Source organism: Schistocerca americana, chromosome 1 (assembly GCF_021461395.2).
Source record: "Schistocerca americana isolate TAMUIC-IGC-003095 chromosome 1, iqSchAmer2.1, whole genome shotgun sequence".
Classification (NCBI taxonomy): domain Eukaryota; kingdom Metazoa; phylum Arthropoda; class Insecta; order Orthoptera; family Acrididae; genus Schistocerca; species Schistocerca americana.
The window spans coordinates 144040794-144058686 of record NC_060119.1 but is presented as its reverse complement, the minus strand read 5'-3'; the positions used below and the strand labels follow the sequence as shown (position 1 = coordinate 144058686).

Below are 17893 nucleotides of genomic sequence, written 5' to 3'. Positions count from 1 at the left end.
ACCCAGAATACAGAGTGGTTACGGAAGTCTTTGAAATCCTCAATTAAGATAGAAAGTAGGCCAGGAGACCGAGATGAACTATATATTTTCCAGTATCTGTATTTCCCCATTTTACGGCTTCCTAAAAAATTGTTCAGTGTGCGACACAGCCGATATTTCTGAGGGACATATTTAGAGTGTATACTGGCTATCGAAAAAAAGTATTGCTCCCGGCTGCCTACACCATTCGCGGAATTCTCCACGCAGGAGACATGGCTGACGAGTAAAATATATGAAGTTTCTTTCGTAAATAGCCTTATTACAAAACGTTCGTCATTTCTCGTTGCTCTCGCCAACACTGAAAACGGTATCCCATATTTGCCACCTCGAGAGTGGTGCGTCCGAAATATATCGCTCAAAAGCAGGTCGCGTCTTCGCTATGCTACGTTTCTTGGAATTTATCCAGGTTCTGAGTGTAACATTTCCCTGAAAAGTTTTTCAGGTACATATTTCTCATTTTCTGCCATTCCATAAACCAGCACCTTGTTGACTTTTTCTTTAAACACAGTGCCAGAGTCAACGTTAGAAATGCTTGATCTGGATTTTTAATCATTCGCACTAGTAAAAAAACAGCATACACGAAAAGCAGCTGCTTCAAGAAGTAGGGTTAAATTAACAAACTGTATTGGTACTTTCACGAGGGCCTTAAACAGATTATTAAAGGTTTCATTGCCCATTCGAAGATAGTTGACGCAATCATCGGCCTCTGAGATTAATATTTCGTTTTGCAGAGTTCCATGAGTACGGTAAATCTCTTTTTAAGCCATTCCATGTATCAACATAGTGTTTCGTTCTTCTTCTTTGTATTCAAAGCCAGAACTGCTTTGTCTGCGTTTGTGGCCATTCTCTCTACTGTCGAAATATAAACAGCGTCTGCTTCAAAGTAGAGTTAAACTGACACTTTGCTTGTACATGCACGGGCGTGTTTGACAAATACGCGGCTAGACAAGGTTGAATTTGGCAAACAAGTTTGATGCGTTAACGGATGCCGTAACATCTTTGACAGTGGATCAGACCCGCAGGACTTTGCAGCGCTGCCACTTCAAAGTTACATGTACACAGTGCTGCAGAATCGCGACGGTGCCACTTTGTTATTGTCAAGATACTGAAAAAAACAAAATCTAAAATATCTACGACACGGCTCTCACATTACCTATCAATATCATATTTTTCGTGAATTTGCCCTGGTGTTTAAACGTTACCAAAAAGTTTTATGTTGTTGAGAGTGCTCAAACCAGGTTGCAAATTCGTCTCCGAAATTGAAAGACATAGAGATCAGTGACCAGAATATAACAAAGAGTGATCCTTGAGTGTTTTGAGTAGTGTTTAATTTCAACGCAGACAAGCATTTGTCGATACAAAAATTAACCTTGAATTGATGGCTGCTGTCGAGCTAATGCCGATTTGTGGTGCCGGTGGTCCGGGAAGAGAATCGTCCTTTTGTCACTGTAGTGTTGAAACTATCCAAGACTCATGTCGATGCGGCGAAGAAGCGGACTGTAAGTGCATTTAAGTTATTATTGAAGTAAATAGGGAAACATGTATCTGTAAAATTTCTCCTTTCCTTAAACTTTCACGGGACTGTGATGATACCGGCGGGTTTGTCAAAGTGTATTACACGAGATACCTCCATTATTCCGTTGAGTAATTTCGATGAGAAAAAGAACGATGCGCTAGCTTCTCATAGTTATTTACGAAAAAACTAGTGTTTACGAATATTTGATGAAGTAGCTGACACTCTTTATCTTGCTTGCCAAGAACAGACTCTCACTTAAGTTTTATCTCGACTGAAAGCTCTGTCAAAAGAAATAAAATAGTTTGCCATCATTTCAGCATGTCTGTTTTACCTTCCATGTTCTGTCATCATAAATATTTTTGTTGAATGGGAACCCTTAAGTGCCTGTTGTTTTGTTGTGCCTTTCATTACTTGCCAATACATGGAGTGGATCATAGATCATTTATTGGGCCAAGAGGAATATAGACACTAGTTGTCAGTTTTGACCAGTCACATAATGTTAATGGCTTCTGTGATGTCGCCTTTGGGTAGTATTTTCAGTTTGGTTGTCAGTTGCTGAAGCCAACTAATAAGAAAGCAAAAAACCTGGTTGTGATGACAGAGTGAACTGTGGCTGAGATCCATTTGGTCGAGACTTGCAAAGCCAACAAATGTGTAAGTGAAAAACGTGATTGTGCCAACTGACTGATCTGTAGCTTAGCCCTTTCGGAAAAGTCGTTACAGATATCTTACAGTCACCATGTTTAGATGTTTCTTGCATCTTTCCAGGGGCATTGCTGAAAGCCGAAGACTAGTAATTGAATAACACACTTCATACAATTCCTTACCACTTACATGGCTCAGCTGTTATAAGGGGTGTGTTATGTTATTAGTGCACTATGGGTCTCCAATCTGGTTGCATGAATATCCAGTTCTCACTTGAAGCCAGGAAACTCTCAGATGCAAAAGTACACTGGACTTTTATGCATCTTACTTCCGGGCAAGTCATTTAGCCAGTGACTGAAGACAATGTTTCCATTGAGTTTGTGCAAAAACTTTGTTTCCAGTCTGGTAGTGCCACTGTGCTAGCTTTGTCTACAACCAACACATTGTCATAATTAAATTACATCAGATTGTTATAACAAGACAGATGGTACTGTACTCGGTAAACATTGCTTATTAAATAGCATTTTCAGATGACTTGAGAAGTTATGGCATTGACTGTATGCATTGCCATTGAAACGACCATGTCTTAGTTAATAAAGAGTGACATGCAGGCAGATTATGTCATTCTGTTCAGTAACCAAAGAGAGATTGTTGATTGTTGAGAAATGAACTTACATTTTCCCTCGTTCGGTTAAGCCTCCAGCATTACTGGACTGGGTCATTCATGAATTCATTATGCCTTGCAGAATTCAGCTTGGATGGTAGCTGAGCAAGTCTTCAGGTGGTTCACTGTGGGTAGTTGAGGTTTTGGTATCACAGAGACTGGTGTTGTGCAGTTTCATATAGGCAAGAGCATTTGATAGCACCAGAAATAGATCTTAATGGTCATACATTGGACAAAGCACTGTGTGGGGGTCAATGGAAGTGTCCAATCCCACCCATCGGCTTTGACCCGTGACCTAAGGGTGTTGTGGTGTGTGACGTCATGATGGTGCGGAGTTTAGTTTATGAGTGTGTTGTGTTTGTAGATGTCGCCTTGTTGGGGTTGGTGGTGTCCTCTGGTCGTGTGTGTATGGTCCGCGTGTTATGTGGTGTATTGAGTTCGTTTGGGACCCGGTGCTTGAAGTGTGCATTTATTGCTCATGTGTGTTATAGGAGAATGGAAATTAGTTTCAGTAAGTTAAGAATTAAGTTTCCGTTGTGTTTATCTTATTGTGGTGTCGTTTGATGTTATTGGTTTGCTGTTTGTCACGCAGTAAGTAATTTAATTCAATTTGTGGCTTCTTTTGTTAGGTATGGATATGACTTCTAAGTTTACTAGTGCGTGTCTGTGGATAGAAATGGGGGACGACATGTCCGTCATTAAGTTTCTATAACTTTTTGGGCTTGTGGCGAAGATAGTGAAATGCGGTGTATGCAAGTAGGGGGTTCGTTTTGGTTGTGTTTTTTTGTTTAAGTGTGCGTGTGTTGGTGGTTGATGTTTTGGTATCGGCACTTGTGGTTGATTTATGTATCTTAAGGGAAGTACTATATATATATATCAGTTGTATTACAACTATATACGGCTTGGGCTATGTGTGTTTTGGTATCGGATGCTGCTGTTGACCTATATAGGTGAAGGGAAGTGAAAAGTTCCAATGAAAATGCTATGTTTGTTTTGTTATTGTGAGTTGCTGTTGACCTATATAGGTCAAGGGAAGTGTCCAATTCCAATTTTTGTTGTTTTAAGTGTTGGTTTTGTGGTATCAATAGTTGTGGTGTGACTATAATTTTTGGAGTAGTTGGTTTTTATTTTGTGGTATTGACAATTGCGGTTGAGCTATCTAGGTGAAGGGAAGTGACCAATTCCTGTCGATATTGTAAGTGTATCGGAATTTGGGAATTTTGTGGTGTTTTAATGTCGTCATTTTGTGTGATTTGGAATCATGATGTGTGTCTGTATGTGTTTATATTTAGTTTGCACCCACCCAGAACCCCCTAATTTCCCACACAGGTCCCGTTAGTTTGATTATACTTTTGGAGGGAGATGTGTTTATTGGTTTTATATTTATTTTAGTATTTGCTGTACTGTTTATGTAATGACATCATAAGTGCCATATTGGAGACATTGAGAATGGTCATTTCTGCCATATTGGTGACGTCATCGGTCAAAGAAGATAGGTTGAATCGGATGCTTCTGTAATCCCTGTGTGGAATTCCTTGGGGTCTGTATTAATGGCAAGCTGTGAGTCCATCCCATAGGAGGCTCAGTTCAGCATGTTTTACCCTTGGAAGTGTGTCTTCTTGTTCCTGCTTGAATAGTTTTGCATATTTTCACTCCCTGTTGACTTGGGGTGTTTCATCCTGGGGTAGTGAAGCTAGCGAGGAGAAAAAACCAAACTTTGAGAGTACTGTGTGCAGAACTCTCATTATGTAACTTTGAATTGTTGCATTCACTCCCCAGTATAGTTACTTGTTGTTGTTGCTTCTTTCTGATGTAAAAAATTATTTTCAGTTGAATGGTAAGTTGTGCAATCACAATACAATGCACACAAATGTTTTTCATTTTATTTTTGTCTTCTTGGCTAAGCTGCAGGGTGGAGATAGGTACTTTAGCGTGAACAGTGGTTTCCCATCTGACATGGAACAAGAATTTGGAGATACCTACAAATTCAAAAGGGCATTCCGCACCTCCTGCAAGTCGTCATGGGTGGGAGGTTTTCTGTTGAGGTTGAAGGATTTGTTGCACAGCTGTTTGGCAGTAGGTAGTATGTTGAGTGACTGGATTAAAAAAGCTGCCATAAGCACAACAGTAGTAAACGATGCCCTATAGGGTATATTATTTATGTTGTGTACAAATTTCTATGATTTTGGAGGTACACCTTTGGTCACTAATTATGCCTTATTTCTTATTTTTGACAGGATCAATAAAACTTGATGAGTGACTAATGTGATGTGATGCACTCAAAATCATACTTCACTGCAAATTTTAAAATTTATATTATGATGTCTACCTTCACATATACATACTCAGCAAAACAGTGTAAAGTGCATGTTGGGGGTACTTCCAGTTATGTCACATGTTCGGTTTCTGTCCCTTACATTTGTGTATGGAGTGCTAGAGGAATGGCTGCTTAAATGTCTGAGTGCACAGTAATTAGTCTAATCTTACCTTCTCAGTCCCTGTGGGAGTGATACATAGAAAGCTGTAGTGGATTCCTCATTACTACCGTTTCTTGAAACATCGTAATAGGCTTTCATAGTATAGTTAACTTCTGTCTTCAAATGCTTGTGAGTAAAAGTTTTTAAAGATTGATCCATAGTAGGTTCTTTGCATCACCATTATTTTTGAAATGCATGCTGCTTGACAAAGATGTGGTATTTTGTTTGACATGCGACATTATGTGTGAGCCCGCAGTGTGTTCTAAGATTCTCAAACAGTTAGCGAAATTGCATGATAATCTTTTAAAGCGTGTCTGCTATCCTTTTATACAGGTGTGACTTGTGCTTTTCTTCTAACTCCGAATAAGAGTGTCATCCAAAGGATCTTCTGTGTACTTGTATTATGGTTAAGAGGGGCTAATTCAGCTGCAAATTCTGTGTAGAATCTGCTGGGGATTCCATTGGGCCTTATGGTTTCATTCAGTTCTAGTGTTTTCATCTGTTTCTCAACAGCACTGACACTAATATCTGTAGGGTGATTCTTATTAACATTGAAAAACCCCTTAACTCACATAGCTGGCACTGAGACAAGTAATTTAATATAAGACACATGAGGCCATAAATGTCAGGAAATATCCTAAAAGTGGATGAAAAATGTTGAACACGTGACATCGCCAGATGACATACTATGCCACGTGTGCAGCAGCGGAGCCCATTGGTCTATCACACCTAACCATCCCACCCGAAGTCAAGTATTCATGTCGGTGTTGCTCGAGGCCTACATGTGGGAGTTTAGTGTGTAGGACTCGGGGTTCAAGTCTTGCATCTGGCAAGCAGTAATATTTTTGCATTGCTTTAGACAATTTTATGTTTATGTTGTAATATTCATTGTTTTTTATTTACCAGTCTTGCAGTCGCTGCAGGTTAATTGTTAAGTACAATGGAATGAAAACCTGTCTCATTGTGTCACAAGTAAATAAGTATCAGCCTCCAAATTGCATTGCTGTCAGTAAGTGACCTACATGTTTCCAGAATGACCTGTGTGTTCTTCACTAAATGAAGTATGTAAAAAAAGGGGACAGAGAGAGAGAGAGAGAGAGAGAGAGAGAGAGAGAGAGAGAGAGAGAGAGAGAGACAACAGCGAGGACAGTAATTTTGTAACAACCTTTACAACAGATCAGATTTACAGAAGGTGTTCAAAAACAGAGCAGCCTAGCAGAGCCATGTGTGACACTGCCCGTACTGGCAAGGGTGTGATTGATATGCCCAGTCGCTGTACGTGCAGTGAGGTACTTCATCTGGTAACATCACATGTTCAACATTTGTCATTAACTTTTGGGATATTTCCTGACATTTGCGACACCATATATTAAATTACATGTCTCCGCATCATCTATGCAGCTTAGGGTTTTCTAAAATGTTAATAAGTGTCACACTGTATATCACTATCTTGGCAATGGTGCAAGACTTAAACTGAGGCAATGGGCATACTCCTAGATTTGGAGGTGGAGTTCAGCATTTATTCTTGCTTTTCTATCTTCAATTTCAGTTCCTTTTGTCCATAGATGTCTGGGCACTGTCTTTGGTGCCACTTTACCTCAATTCCTTTAGGTTTTGTTGAAGGTCTTCTGGTAAAATCATGCAGATCAACTGTCTGTACCACTATCAGGTGATGACTTTGTTCTGTAATGTAATGATGACATCATAAAGAAAGAACGCAGAGCACTGGCAATATTTCTTTTGCTTTTATATTAGGTTCTGGGACCTAAGCTGTGGTGACATACTAATCTGTAGTGTAGCCCAAGGTCTAGGTTAGGTTGAAAGGAGACAGTTTGGTTGTGGGTTGGTGAAATGGTGTCACACTTCTGTAAATCTCCAGATAAATAGGAATATTCGATACTAGTCATCAGCTTTGACCAGTGATGTAGGAAACATGTGACACATGTTGTAAACAACATGGCGACTATAACATGAATTTAGTGGCAAACAATTCAGACAGGCTAAGTTTCAGATCAATATCTCCCCACAACCAAATTTTTTGCTCGCAGATTCATCGGGTTCACCATGTAACAATGAAACTGAAAACACACACAAAAAAGTGACACCACGCCAGACACTGTCAGTATGTCACTGGTCAAAGCTGACAACTAGTATTGAATATTCCTCTTGATGCTAATTCCCTTTTTACCTACTTTACTGAATATGTAAATATGACTATTTGTTTTAGTTTCTTTTGTGCTTCAGCAATTGTTGCTCCAATTGCCTCTCGAGCTATGATGCCAGTTTTGATGTGGACATCCTCAAAGAGGTCAGGTCTGTTTGTTGGCATAGAGCTTATGTATTCACGTCATAAGTTGGCTTTCAAACCATTTGTTCTAAGTAATTTTCAGAGGAAGCATTTAAAATTGTTTATAGGATGTCTTATTGTGTCCTTAACATACAAAACTGCAATTATCCAATTAATTGTTGGCTCAATAAAGTCTCTTCCAGTGAAGTCAGTAAGATTGAGGAACGAGTCTCCTAGGTTAGGTTTGGAAGTGTTAGGAGTTTCAAAATGTTGAGAATTTCAGTGCAAAGCACATTTTCTTTCAGTCAGGGATGCATCTCCCAGTTCAGCTATTAGAACATACAGCATATATAGTTCCAGTTACCAGTAAAATGCGTAACTGGTGCATTGTTGCTGCTCTTGGAATTGGTTATATTCTGTGTAAACCATTAAATATTTTAATAAGGCAATATTTGTGGTATATAAAATTGGTGGATACATACTTTCTGATGAAGCTTAATGTACACCACAAAAAAAGGGGCCCTTCAGAAACAAATTTTACTATCGTGGGAACAGGGTTGCTGGAGACTCATAATGAAAAGTAATTATGTGCTTTCATCAACTTGTGGTTACGATTATACTCTTTGGTTTAACAGATGTAACAATATTATGCGTCAAGACATTTGATGTTTTTCATGCTACAGAGAAAATAAGCGTGCATTCTTGGTGTCAGTATTTCACTACTTTAATCTAACCATGTGTTATGGTTTGCTGTTGCGAATTGGTGCTTCAGTTTCTTCTGGCTTCATTGGTGAGAGGCGTACTCCACTTGGTGCCAACCTTTCCAGTATTTTGCTTGTGTGCATGGTAAAAATTTCTGGATTGGAAATATTTGTAAAGTTACAAATGAAGATAAAGATGCCTTAATCTTACGCATTTGTACGGAGCTATTTGATCTTTAAACAGCAAATAATTAAAATAAATATGGCTCCATTGCAATATTAGTGGGGTAACAATATAATGTGCTAGTAGCGATCATAATCAGCAACACATTTCGGGCGTTGAAGTAAAGAAGAAGGAATAATGGCTTGGGAATCCGATAGAAACCCAACTAAGACTTGGGAACTGGCATTAGAGATAACCATCCTTGATTGGTCTTGCTTTGCCACTTGGCATTATGGTTACATCATTGTGACTGGTACTGGCACAGCCACTAAGGACCAACATAAGGATTAGTATCATTAATTTCTCTCTCTCTCTCTCTTCCTTTACATGCTTAAGAAAACTTTTAAAATAGAGTTAATAATTCACCAATTTTGAGATAGGCAGATTGAAAATGTATGCTGACAGCTAATAATGTTTCCATTGCCTTTTACTCACTGTCAAGTCCTTTGTTAAATACAGGGATAATTTGTCTCCATATAATTTTTGAGCGACTTGACAAATTTGAGGATATTTCACATACTTACAGTTCTGAAGAAAGTGGCTTCTGTAAAAATGATGCCACTACCTTCACCAGGTTACAGGTGATGCTGGAACTTGGCAGTAGTTCATAAAGTGTCTTAGGTAGATTCTGTAAAAATTACATTAGAATTGAAAATGGCTGAGCTAGGAGCATCTTTTAGTTGGATCTCTGGCATACATAGAACGACAATCATTATTAGATGTACTACACAGATATGTGTTTACATGTTACAACAAATTTCTGAAACCTGCATTTGACTGTATCACTCAGGAACATAAAAACAGTGCTGTAGTACACTGCTAAGACTGATCATGTTGTCTGTTATGTTTTTGACTGTAGCTTATGTTGTCAATAAATCGTTCCATATATACTGCTAGAAAAATGCTATATGGTATGTTTATGTCATCTTTGAATTTAACCAGACACATAACATGCAATGACACAATGTAAGCTCTTGTCAGTTAGCGCTTTCTTTGCTCAGATCCTTAAATTTCTCTTGTTATTTTAAATTACTATTGTAGCCATGGCTACCCTTCATTTTCCTTTCTGAAGTCTTAGGATTTTGCCTCTTGCAGTATCTGATACTGTAGTTTACTACATCTGTTACAGGGTACAGCTTATTATTGTATGTTGATAAAGTAATGTTGTCCGGTCAATTTTGTTTTTCATTTATATAATGCATTATATATTTTTATCTTACAAACTTGTTTGGTTGGCACAGTTTAATGTTGCGTTATCTTTGAGTCTCTCTGTTCTCTTGCCTGTTATTTGTCAGCTTTAGGGTTCTCAGTTCATATTACACATGTTTGTTTTATAATTATGAAAACATTCTGTTCAATTTTAGGTCACGAATGGGCATGGGATGATGCCTTTTGTACGCCAGATACACACTTAGTTGGTAATAACCGGGGAGTACTCTTTCACCCAGGCTATAGCTCAGGCACTGCTGCAGTTCGTGGAGACACACCATGCGAAGCTGGAAGAGACTATTATTGGGAAATAAAAATGCTTACACCTTTGTATGGGACAGATGTGGTAAGCTTTTTATGTGTGTGTGTGTGTGTGTGTGTGTGTGTGTGTGTGTGTGTGTGTGTGCGCGCGCACAGAACAGAAGCATTTTATTATTAATGCAGTGGGACAGTTGCTATTAACTTTAAGCATTTAGAAATATTTAGCTGTTAGTGGGCTTTTTTGTGTAGGATAGTTTAGTATAAAGCAGGAGACAGCTACTATTATTACGTGGTCTCCAATCATCCTTCACCTCCCCTGCCCCTCCAAATTGTCATGTACAACATAACTAAGGAGTGTTTGCACTGGCCTCAATAGTGGTAACAGGTTTATCAGCTCATGCACCTTACACAACGAACTGAAACAGAAATGGATATGGATGATGACGACGAAGTATAACAGTGATGAACTCCAATGATTAATACTGGCACTAATACATGTACTAATTATTTTAAGGGGCTCCGGAAAGGCTCAAAATCATGAAAAGTTCAATTTTTACTTTTTTGCGTTTTCTGGATCTGCAGACTATTACCTTTTAATAGATATATAATTTATTCAATTCCGAAGACTACAATTATTTTTAAATTTTTTTTGAAATGTGTTCTACATGGGCGTGACCCACTGTGGCGCTGTTAAACTGCTGTCAAATGGTGTTATTAGTAACGTCCGTGTTCATCAGGTACATTTTAGTGATGTGAGATAAAGTATGCGTTGTGGCTAACCTGTGATGGTTCAATATATATCGCTGGTGTGATTGTAGATTGTTTCATGTTTATTTACTCTGTCGTTATCTCGAAAATATTCGTAATTAATTCTGTTTCTTGAGTCTCTGTTTTGTTGAAGTATAATAATGAGTAAAAGTAAAGTTATTAGAAATCCTCGGAAGGCTTTTAAGAAAAGGAGAAATGTTGGAAAGCCAAAGGTATGTGTTATTACTGTAAACAATAAAGACGATAACCAAGTGAGTGAACCTAACCTCTCAAGTACACCTGCCCATAGCAGTCAAAGTGGGAAAGAAAATACTTCACAGAAGAAGCTTGGTTCAATGAGTGAAAACTATGAATGTTTTATGGGCGAATCGGATGTGAATGAAATATTTGATATGTTGGTTCTCAAAGGAATTTTTTCAAACTGTGTAAGATGTATTCATTGTAGTGAAGTTGGTCTGGAACTCTCCATAATAAAGCACGTAGGACTTGCTAGTGAAATACAACTGAAATGTGATAAGTGTTCATACATGACCACCTTTTGGAACAGTGTTGCAGTAACTGCAACTGAAGAAAATGGTAGCAAAATCTACGAACACAACAACGAGCGATGCTTGCTTTAGACAAGGAACTCCTTCGGGCTGCAGACAGGGCTGTAAAGAGTCTAGAAATACAAGCAAGAGTAAACAGGAGGAGGAACAAGAGGAAGCTGGAGGAGGAATTTGCAGAGGATGAAGATAATCCATCCTATGGACCTGGAATGCACTAAAAAGTTAATCCATTCTTTGTCGCTCGATTCCCAAAACTTTTATTTTCTCATACTAATTACATGTTTTCTAAGGATCTTCCAAACATATTTGTTTCAAACTTTCAGTAAATGTTACACAGTACCTTCTGCATAATTTAACACAGCCTTTTTCCAAATAACTGTATATTTTTGAATATATAAATAAAAAATTGCAAATAAAATGTTGTGAATTTTCATTACAATTGAAAAAAAATCATCTTTAATAACTGAACTAAAATTTTGTAAAATCCCTGTGTTAAGTTGTAGCCCATATGCCAATAAATAATCTGTAAAAAGTTCAACTTCCTACCTCAAATACTTTGTGAGGAAATATGTAATTTATAAGCGTTATTTTAACATTGCAAGTATAGGGCGTTCCGGAGCCCCTTAAAACATGCATATACTATTCTTTTTTTTTTTTTAATTTTTTTTTTTTTTTAAGCAACCAGACAGACCAAAGCAAAACATAGGTAAATCCGTAACTAGCTTAAATCAAAGATCCATTTGTAATTTGGACAGTTCAGTTGATGTCCATTCCGTTCAGTATGTTGGGACAGTCTTCTAGAAAGAATCAACAATGACTTGTAACCCAGTGCTACTGCCTGCTACCTACATTAACAATTAGATAAAGTGAAGCAGAGAAACCTTACTGCTTAGATGACTCCAGTGCTGAAGCAGAGGCCAACTGTGCTCGTAGAACATACCAAAAAAACAGTAATACACTATATGTAAGAAAATTATAGATATGCTTTAAAATTATAGATATGCTATTGTATCTTCCACAGATACTAAGTGAAATGGTCTTTGTAGAATAAATAAAAAACTGTTAAACATATTTTCATTTGCAAGGTAATTGCAAACTTGTTACAAAATGGCAGACTCTTCAAGATTGACGTAAGCTTGCAAAGTTTCAGGAACTGGCTTTGAATGATCACTGTAGGACTATATAACAACCCCTCACATATCTGTCCCATAGGGTTTGTGAGAACAAGATCAGACTAATTACAGCATGCACAGAAGCATTTAAACACTCATTCTTCTTGTACTTCATACATGAATGGAATCCCTAATAACTGGTACAGTGGGCTGTGTCCTCTCCCATGCACTTCACAGTGGTTTGCAAAGTATAGATGTAAAAACATGTAAATGGTAAGCTTGGGAATTCATGATGACTTGTATTTGGGGATCTGAATGTTTTAACTGTTCCCTGTATTTACATTTATGAAATGGTTTGTACATAATAATCCAGAATTATTTATAGGAAACCATTTTCAGCCTGTGTGTGATACAAGAAACAAAGCTAATAGCATGTTACAATCACATAGATCAAAACTCTACTCCCCAGCTGTGCAACACATGGCCATGAAAATTTATTCATAGCAGAAAAAGTCTTCACAGTACAGAACTACCTCTTCAGAGTTGTGGGCTGGATATCTTTTTTTTTAAAGTTTAGTAATAAAGAATTTGCTAGGAATCGTTTATTAATGTCCATGAAAATTTCATAAATGTGTCTTCCTAAAACTCTACTTTCTTGATGATTATTGCTATGTTTCTATCATCTGCAAATAAAATAAACTTGGCATCCAATAATGTTACTGATCAGAAGTCACATATACAAGAAAAAGTGAGAGCCATAAGATGGTACCTTGTGGGGCAACACAAGTAATTAACTCATACCCCTGCACGCACTCACCTCGCTGTTGAGCTCACGAGTCATGCGTCGGTGGGAGGATGAGTTGCTGGAAGTGACTGACAGTAAGCTCCATATAGTCAAGCCCACAACGCGTGTGTGGTGTACTTCCTTTCAGCCCCGTCGACGGGACGAGGTTCTCCTCACTCGGCTTCGGATAGGCCACAGCCCTATGACACATGGCTTCCTACTCTGGTGTGAGGACCCTCCAATGTGTGGTGCTTGTGGTGTCCAGGTCACTGTGCGCCACTTTTTATTGGATTGCGTTTTATTTTCTGACCAGCGGGCCGCGGCTGACTTGCCAGCGGACCTGCCATCTCTTTTAGGCAACACTTGGACGAATGTGGTTAAAGTTTTAAAGTTCTGTGCCATGTCAAATGTTTTTACACAGATTTTAGGAAGAGGATCTTAATTTGCTCACTGTGTGACAAGCTCACCCATATTTTATGTAAGTGGTCAGCCAATGACAATTTACTGTGGCATTCTTGTTGCTATGTTTTCCCTTTCCTTACGTTCTACTTTCTTATGTAGCATTTTCTTTCTTTTCCTTCTTTCTTTCTGTGTGTGTTTCAGTTTTATTATGTCTGTCCACATTCGTTCCCTTTAATGTGTGTCAGGACGCTGATGACCTCGACGTTGAGCGCCCATAAGCCCCAACACACACACACACAATTCCCAGTTGGGTGGTAGTTGATAGCTTAATACAGGCCTCGTTCCTGTTGACAAAGACTGGGTAGTGGTGTTGCAACATGACAAATCCCACTTCTCACTCATTCCTCATTGACTGTAACAGCATATGTAGGGAGTTATGGCTTGCCCTTTATTTATGTAGTGGACAGATGCAGGGCTTAAGATTCTGGATTCATATTTTGGACAAGAAGGGGGTCAGACCACAATGACGTTTCCACTGTTTTCCCGAAACTGCGTGAGGTGTGTGACAAGTGCTTCCTTTGAACAGACCAGTAGTAATATTCTTCCCATCACTATCCACTGAGATATTTACATAGATTAGATTAGAGATTAGGTATATTTTCATTCCACAGACCCAGAAATGAGATGATTCTCAAGGATGTGGAACATTTCAGAAAATGTAACATAAAAAAACAGAACATTTGAATATAATAATCACTTCCTTGATAATTTATCAGGAGATTGTCAAGATATGGGAATACATTACAGTTAACTGGAACTGCTGATATTTACGAAGTTAATACACTGTCAGAATGAAACATAGTTATGCACTTTTAATAAATTTATCATCCACAAAATAACTAATCTTTTATGACTGTTGTGATCAAGGGGTTCAAAGCTGAAATCTAAGAGACATTTTTACTTAAGCTGGTCTGACAGTCCCTGTCATGAATTCATTTATAGAATAGGAGGAGTTGGCTACCAAAAAATCTTTCAAACTGTTTACACAGGCTTTTTTCGTATGAGCTCAGTATCAAGTTCTAACCTTCCTTCTGTAGAACACAGGTCATGTTACATACTTCAGCACTACTACAGGGTAATTTTGTCATTGGTCTCTTCCTTTCCTCTTCCTCTTCCTTGGCTTAGTTGGAAGTGCATAATCTATTTTCCAGTAAGTGTTCCTGAGCTTGTATCCGTGTACAGTTAGAACAGGCCAATTCTCAGCAAGACCTCTGGTATCCCTGCCCGACAAGTTCGAGAGCCCACCAAAATGCATGGACCTAGGCGACGCTCCTAATATTTGCGGGTGCTGCTGCCACCATCTAAGCACTAGGTGCGACCCACGCCCCATGCGCCCACCTGTTGGTGCCCACAGCTGCTCGGTAAAGCTAGCAGTGCAGGGGCCTTGACATCAGTTGTGTTCAAACAGTGCTCTTGTTCCTTAGTTCTTAATACTGCTATGTCTAGTCTCTAAGTTCGGTTTACTCTCAAGACTTAGTAATCTGTCATGTTGTCGTCATTGTTTATCCATCACCGTTGTTGTCTTTCCGCGGTTTTTCGACGACTCACCATCGACATCCTCAGCTGGTTGGCCAGTGTCTTCTGGTCATGACTGATTCGAGTTATTATAAGGTTGACTGGAGGGTGCCAAAGCAGTTTTATATACCTAAACACAAAAACAGTGTCCACATTATGATGAACCATATCACCAGCAGGTTTTGCTTAGAGGCAGAGGTATTCTTCCTGATTCCCGGGTTCGATTCCCGGCGGGGTCAGGGATTTTCTCTGCCTCGTGATGGCTGGGTGTTGTGTGCTGTCCTTAGGTTAGTTAGGTTTAAGTAGTTCTAAGTTCTAGGGGACTGATGACCATAGATGTTAAGTCCCATAGTGCTCAGAGCCATTCTTCCTGAAGCCTTTAGGAAATCTTAAACATAAAATATATAATGAACAGAAGAGTGAATAAGTGACTAGGTATGGTTAACATATGTTATGTAAATTTCCTAGCATAGAGACTCTAATGCATCTGCATGCTTACTAGCCAATTTACATGCCAGTTGCCGTTTGTAACAAGATGCTCACTCATTCACTTGGTTGTCTAAAGTGTATTCAGGTGTAGGCAGTAGTTTGTACCTTGGTTCAAGCATACGACACTGTGACAGTTCTAGTGCTTATCATCTGCAGTGAGCCTGACAGCAACTCAAAATGCAATGGGCAGAGACAGAATATGATACAGTAGAATGGAGAAAGAAGCAGTTTCTGAGTTTTAAAAAAAAGGGCCATTTACTTCCACACAGGTATCAGGACATAAGAGGATGCTGTCTGCACTGTCTTTGACTCTTGGTCTCCTATCATCCATTCTTTGTTATGTTCTTCACATTTGCTTTATTGTGTGAATACGTTCTTGACACACTCAGCTGTCAGATTCGAATCTACTATAATAATACTACAACCTTGGTGAATATTAGCATAAATTGCAGATGTAATCATCTCCTTGACGCACTGTGGTCTGGTGATATCTGTATATATACCAATGGACCCAAAATTCCGCAAGAGGAGAACACTGGATGCGCTTTTCTATGCTCTCAGATCCAAGTTAGTAAAACCTACAGACTGCCTAAGAGTGCTTAAATTTTTACGACTGATACAGTCGCAATTTTGTGAGCAACCAAGTTTGTATCTTCAACTTCCTTCTTAAAGATACTAATTGTGTCTGACTCTCAGATTATTGTTAAGAATATACAACACCAAAGATGGAATAAAACAACCAACCATTATATTTTGAATGAGTTACTGAAATATGTTTGTTGTAAATGGAGAGCACAGACAATCATTCTGCTGTTTGCACTCCCATGTTAGCACCCACCGTAAGGAGGAAGTTGACATCTTAGAGAAGCTAGTTTCATCTACAGGAACTCTTCTCGATTTGAAATTACCATATACACACTACTTTTGTGAAGTTAAGAACCATGGAAAACAGCCGTGGCAAGAGATGTGGAATGTTTTCTAACAAATAAAAGGTGGATATAATGTGGCATTATAACCTCAAATTCTTACAAGGCAGTGATTTATGGAGATGCATTTGCAGCAATCTAGGATTTCCACCACCATTTGGCTTCTATTTAACCATGCCTTGTTTCCTCATACACCTTACTAACTTAACCCTAATCCACAATTATTCTCCTTTGAAGAGAAAGTATACAAACAAATCTGCACCACAGCCATGGGCACCCACATGGCACCCTCCCATGCCAACCTGTTTGTGGGCCATATAGAGGAGATCTTCCTGGCCTCCCAAAATTCCAAACCCTTAATCTGGTTCATGTTCGTTGACGATATATTAATGATCTGGACTCTGGGTAAGACACCGTATCTTCATTTCTTCACAACCTCAACACTTTCTTTTCTATCTGCTTCAGCTGGTCCTCCTCAACCTAGCATGCCACCTTCCTAGACATTGACCTCCTCCTCTCTGATTGCTCCATCTGCACCTTCGTCCACATTAAATTCACCAACAACCAACAGTACCTGGGTTTCAACAGCTGTCATCCCTTTCACAACAAAAAATCCTTGCCATGCAGCCTGACAACCCAGGATAGGGTGGCGGACAGTGAAGTGCTGTTGAGGAGTGCGAGAAGCAAGGTGGAAAGAGAGTATGTGTGGTTGGGTGATAAGACAGAGCGCAGCAGAGAAAGGGGGGGGGGGGGGGGTGGTAGCGTAAAAGGAGAGAAGTAAAAAGACTGGATTCGATGGAGGAATGAGAGCTGTGTAGTGCTGGAATGGGAACAGAGAAGGGGCTGGATGGGAGATGACAATGAGTGATGAAAGTTGAGGCCAGGAGGATTAGGGTATGTAGGATACATTGCAGTGAGATTTACCACCTTTGCAATTCAGAAAAGCTGGTGTTTGTGGGAAGCATCCATATGGCGAAGGCTGTGAAGCAATCATTGAAATGAAGGATGTCATGTTTGGTAGCGTGCTCAGCAACAGGGTGGTCCACTTGTTTCTTGGCCAAAGTTTGTCAGTGGCCATTCACGTGAACAGGCAGCTTGTTGGTTGTCATGCCCACATAGAATGCAGCACAGTGGTTGCAGCTAAGCTTGTAGATCACGTGCCTGGTTTCACAGGTAGCCCTGCCTTTGATGGGATAGGTGATGTTCATGGCCAGACTGAATTAAGTGCTGGAGGAGGGGAGGATGTATAGGACAGGCCTTGCATCTA

The 17893-nt window shown here is 39.2% G+C and overlaps 1 protein-coding gene across 5 annotated transcripts in view; it reads left to right on the top strand.

Moving 5' to 3' along the window:
* Window positions 1–1064: 1064 nt before the first annotated feature.
* The window catches only part of LOC124551161 (SPRY domain-containing SOCS box protein 3), a 74006-nt gene continuing 57177 nt past the window's right edge, over window positions 1065–17893 (top strand). For all 5 annotated transcript variants that reach the window (XR_006967789.1, XM_047126155.1, XM_047126137.1 and 2 more), the window contains exons 1-2: window positions 1065–1538; window positions 9917–10107. Coding sequence is in view for 4 of the 5 variants with exons in the window: in XM_047126155.1 (XP_046982111.1) it covers window positions 1418–1538; window positions 9917–10107 (312 nt within the window). In the remaining variant the exon portion in view is untranslated. The remainder of the gene's footprint in view (window positions 1539–9916; window positions 10108–17893) is intronic.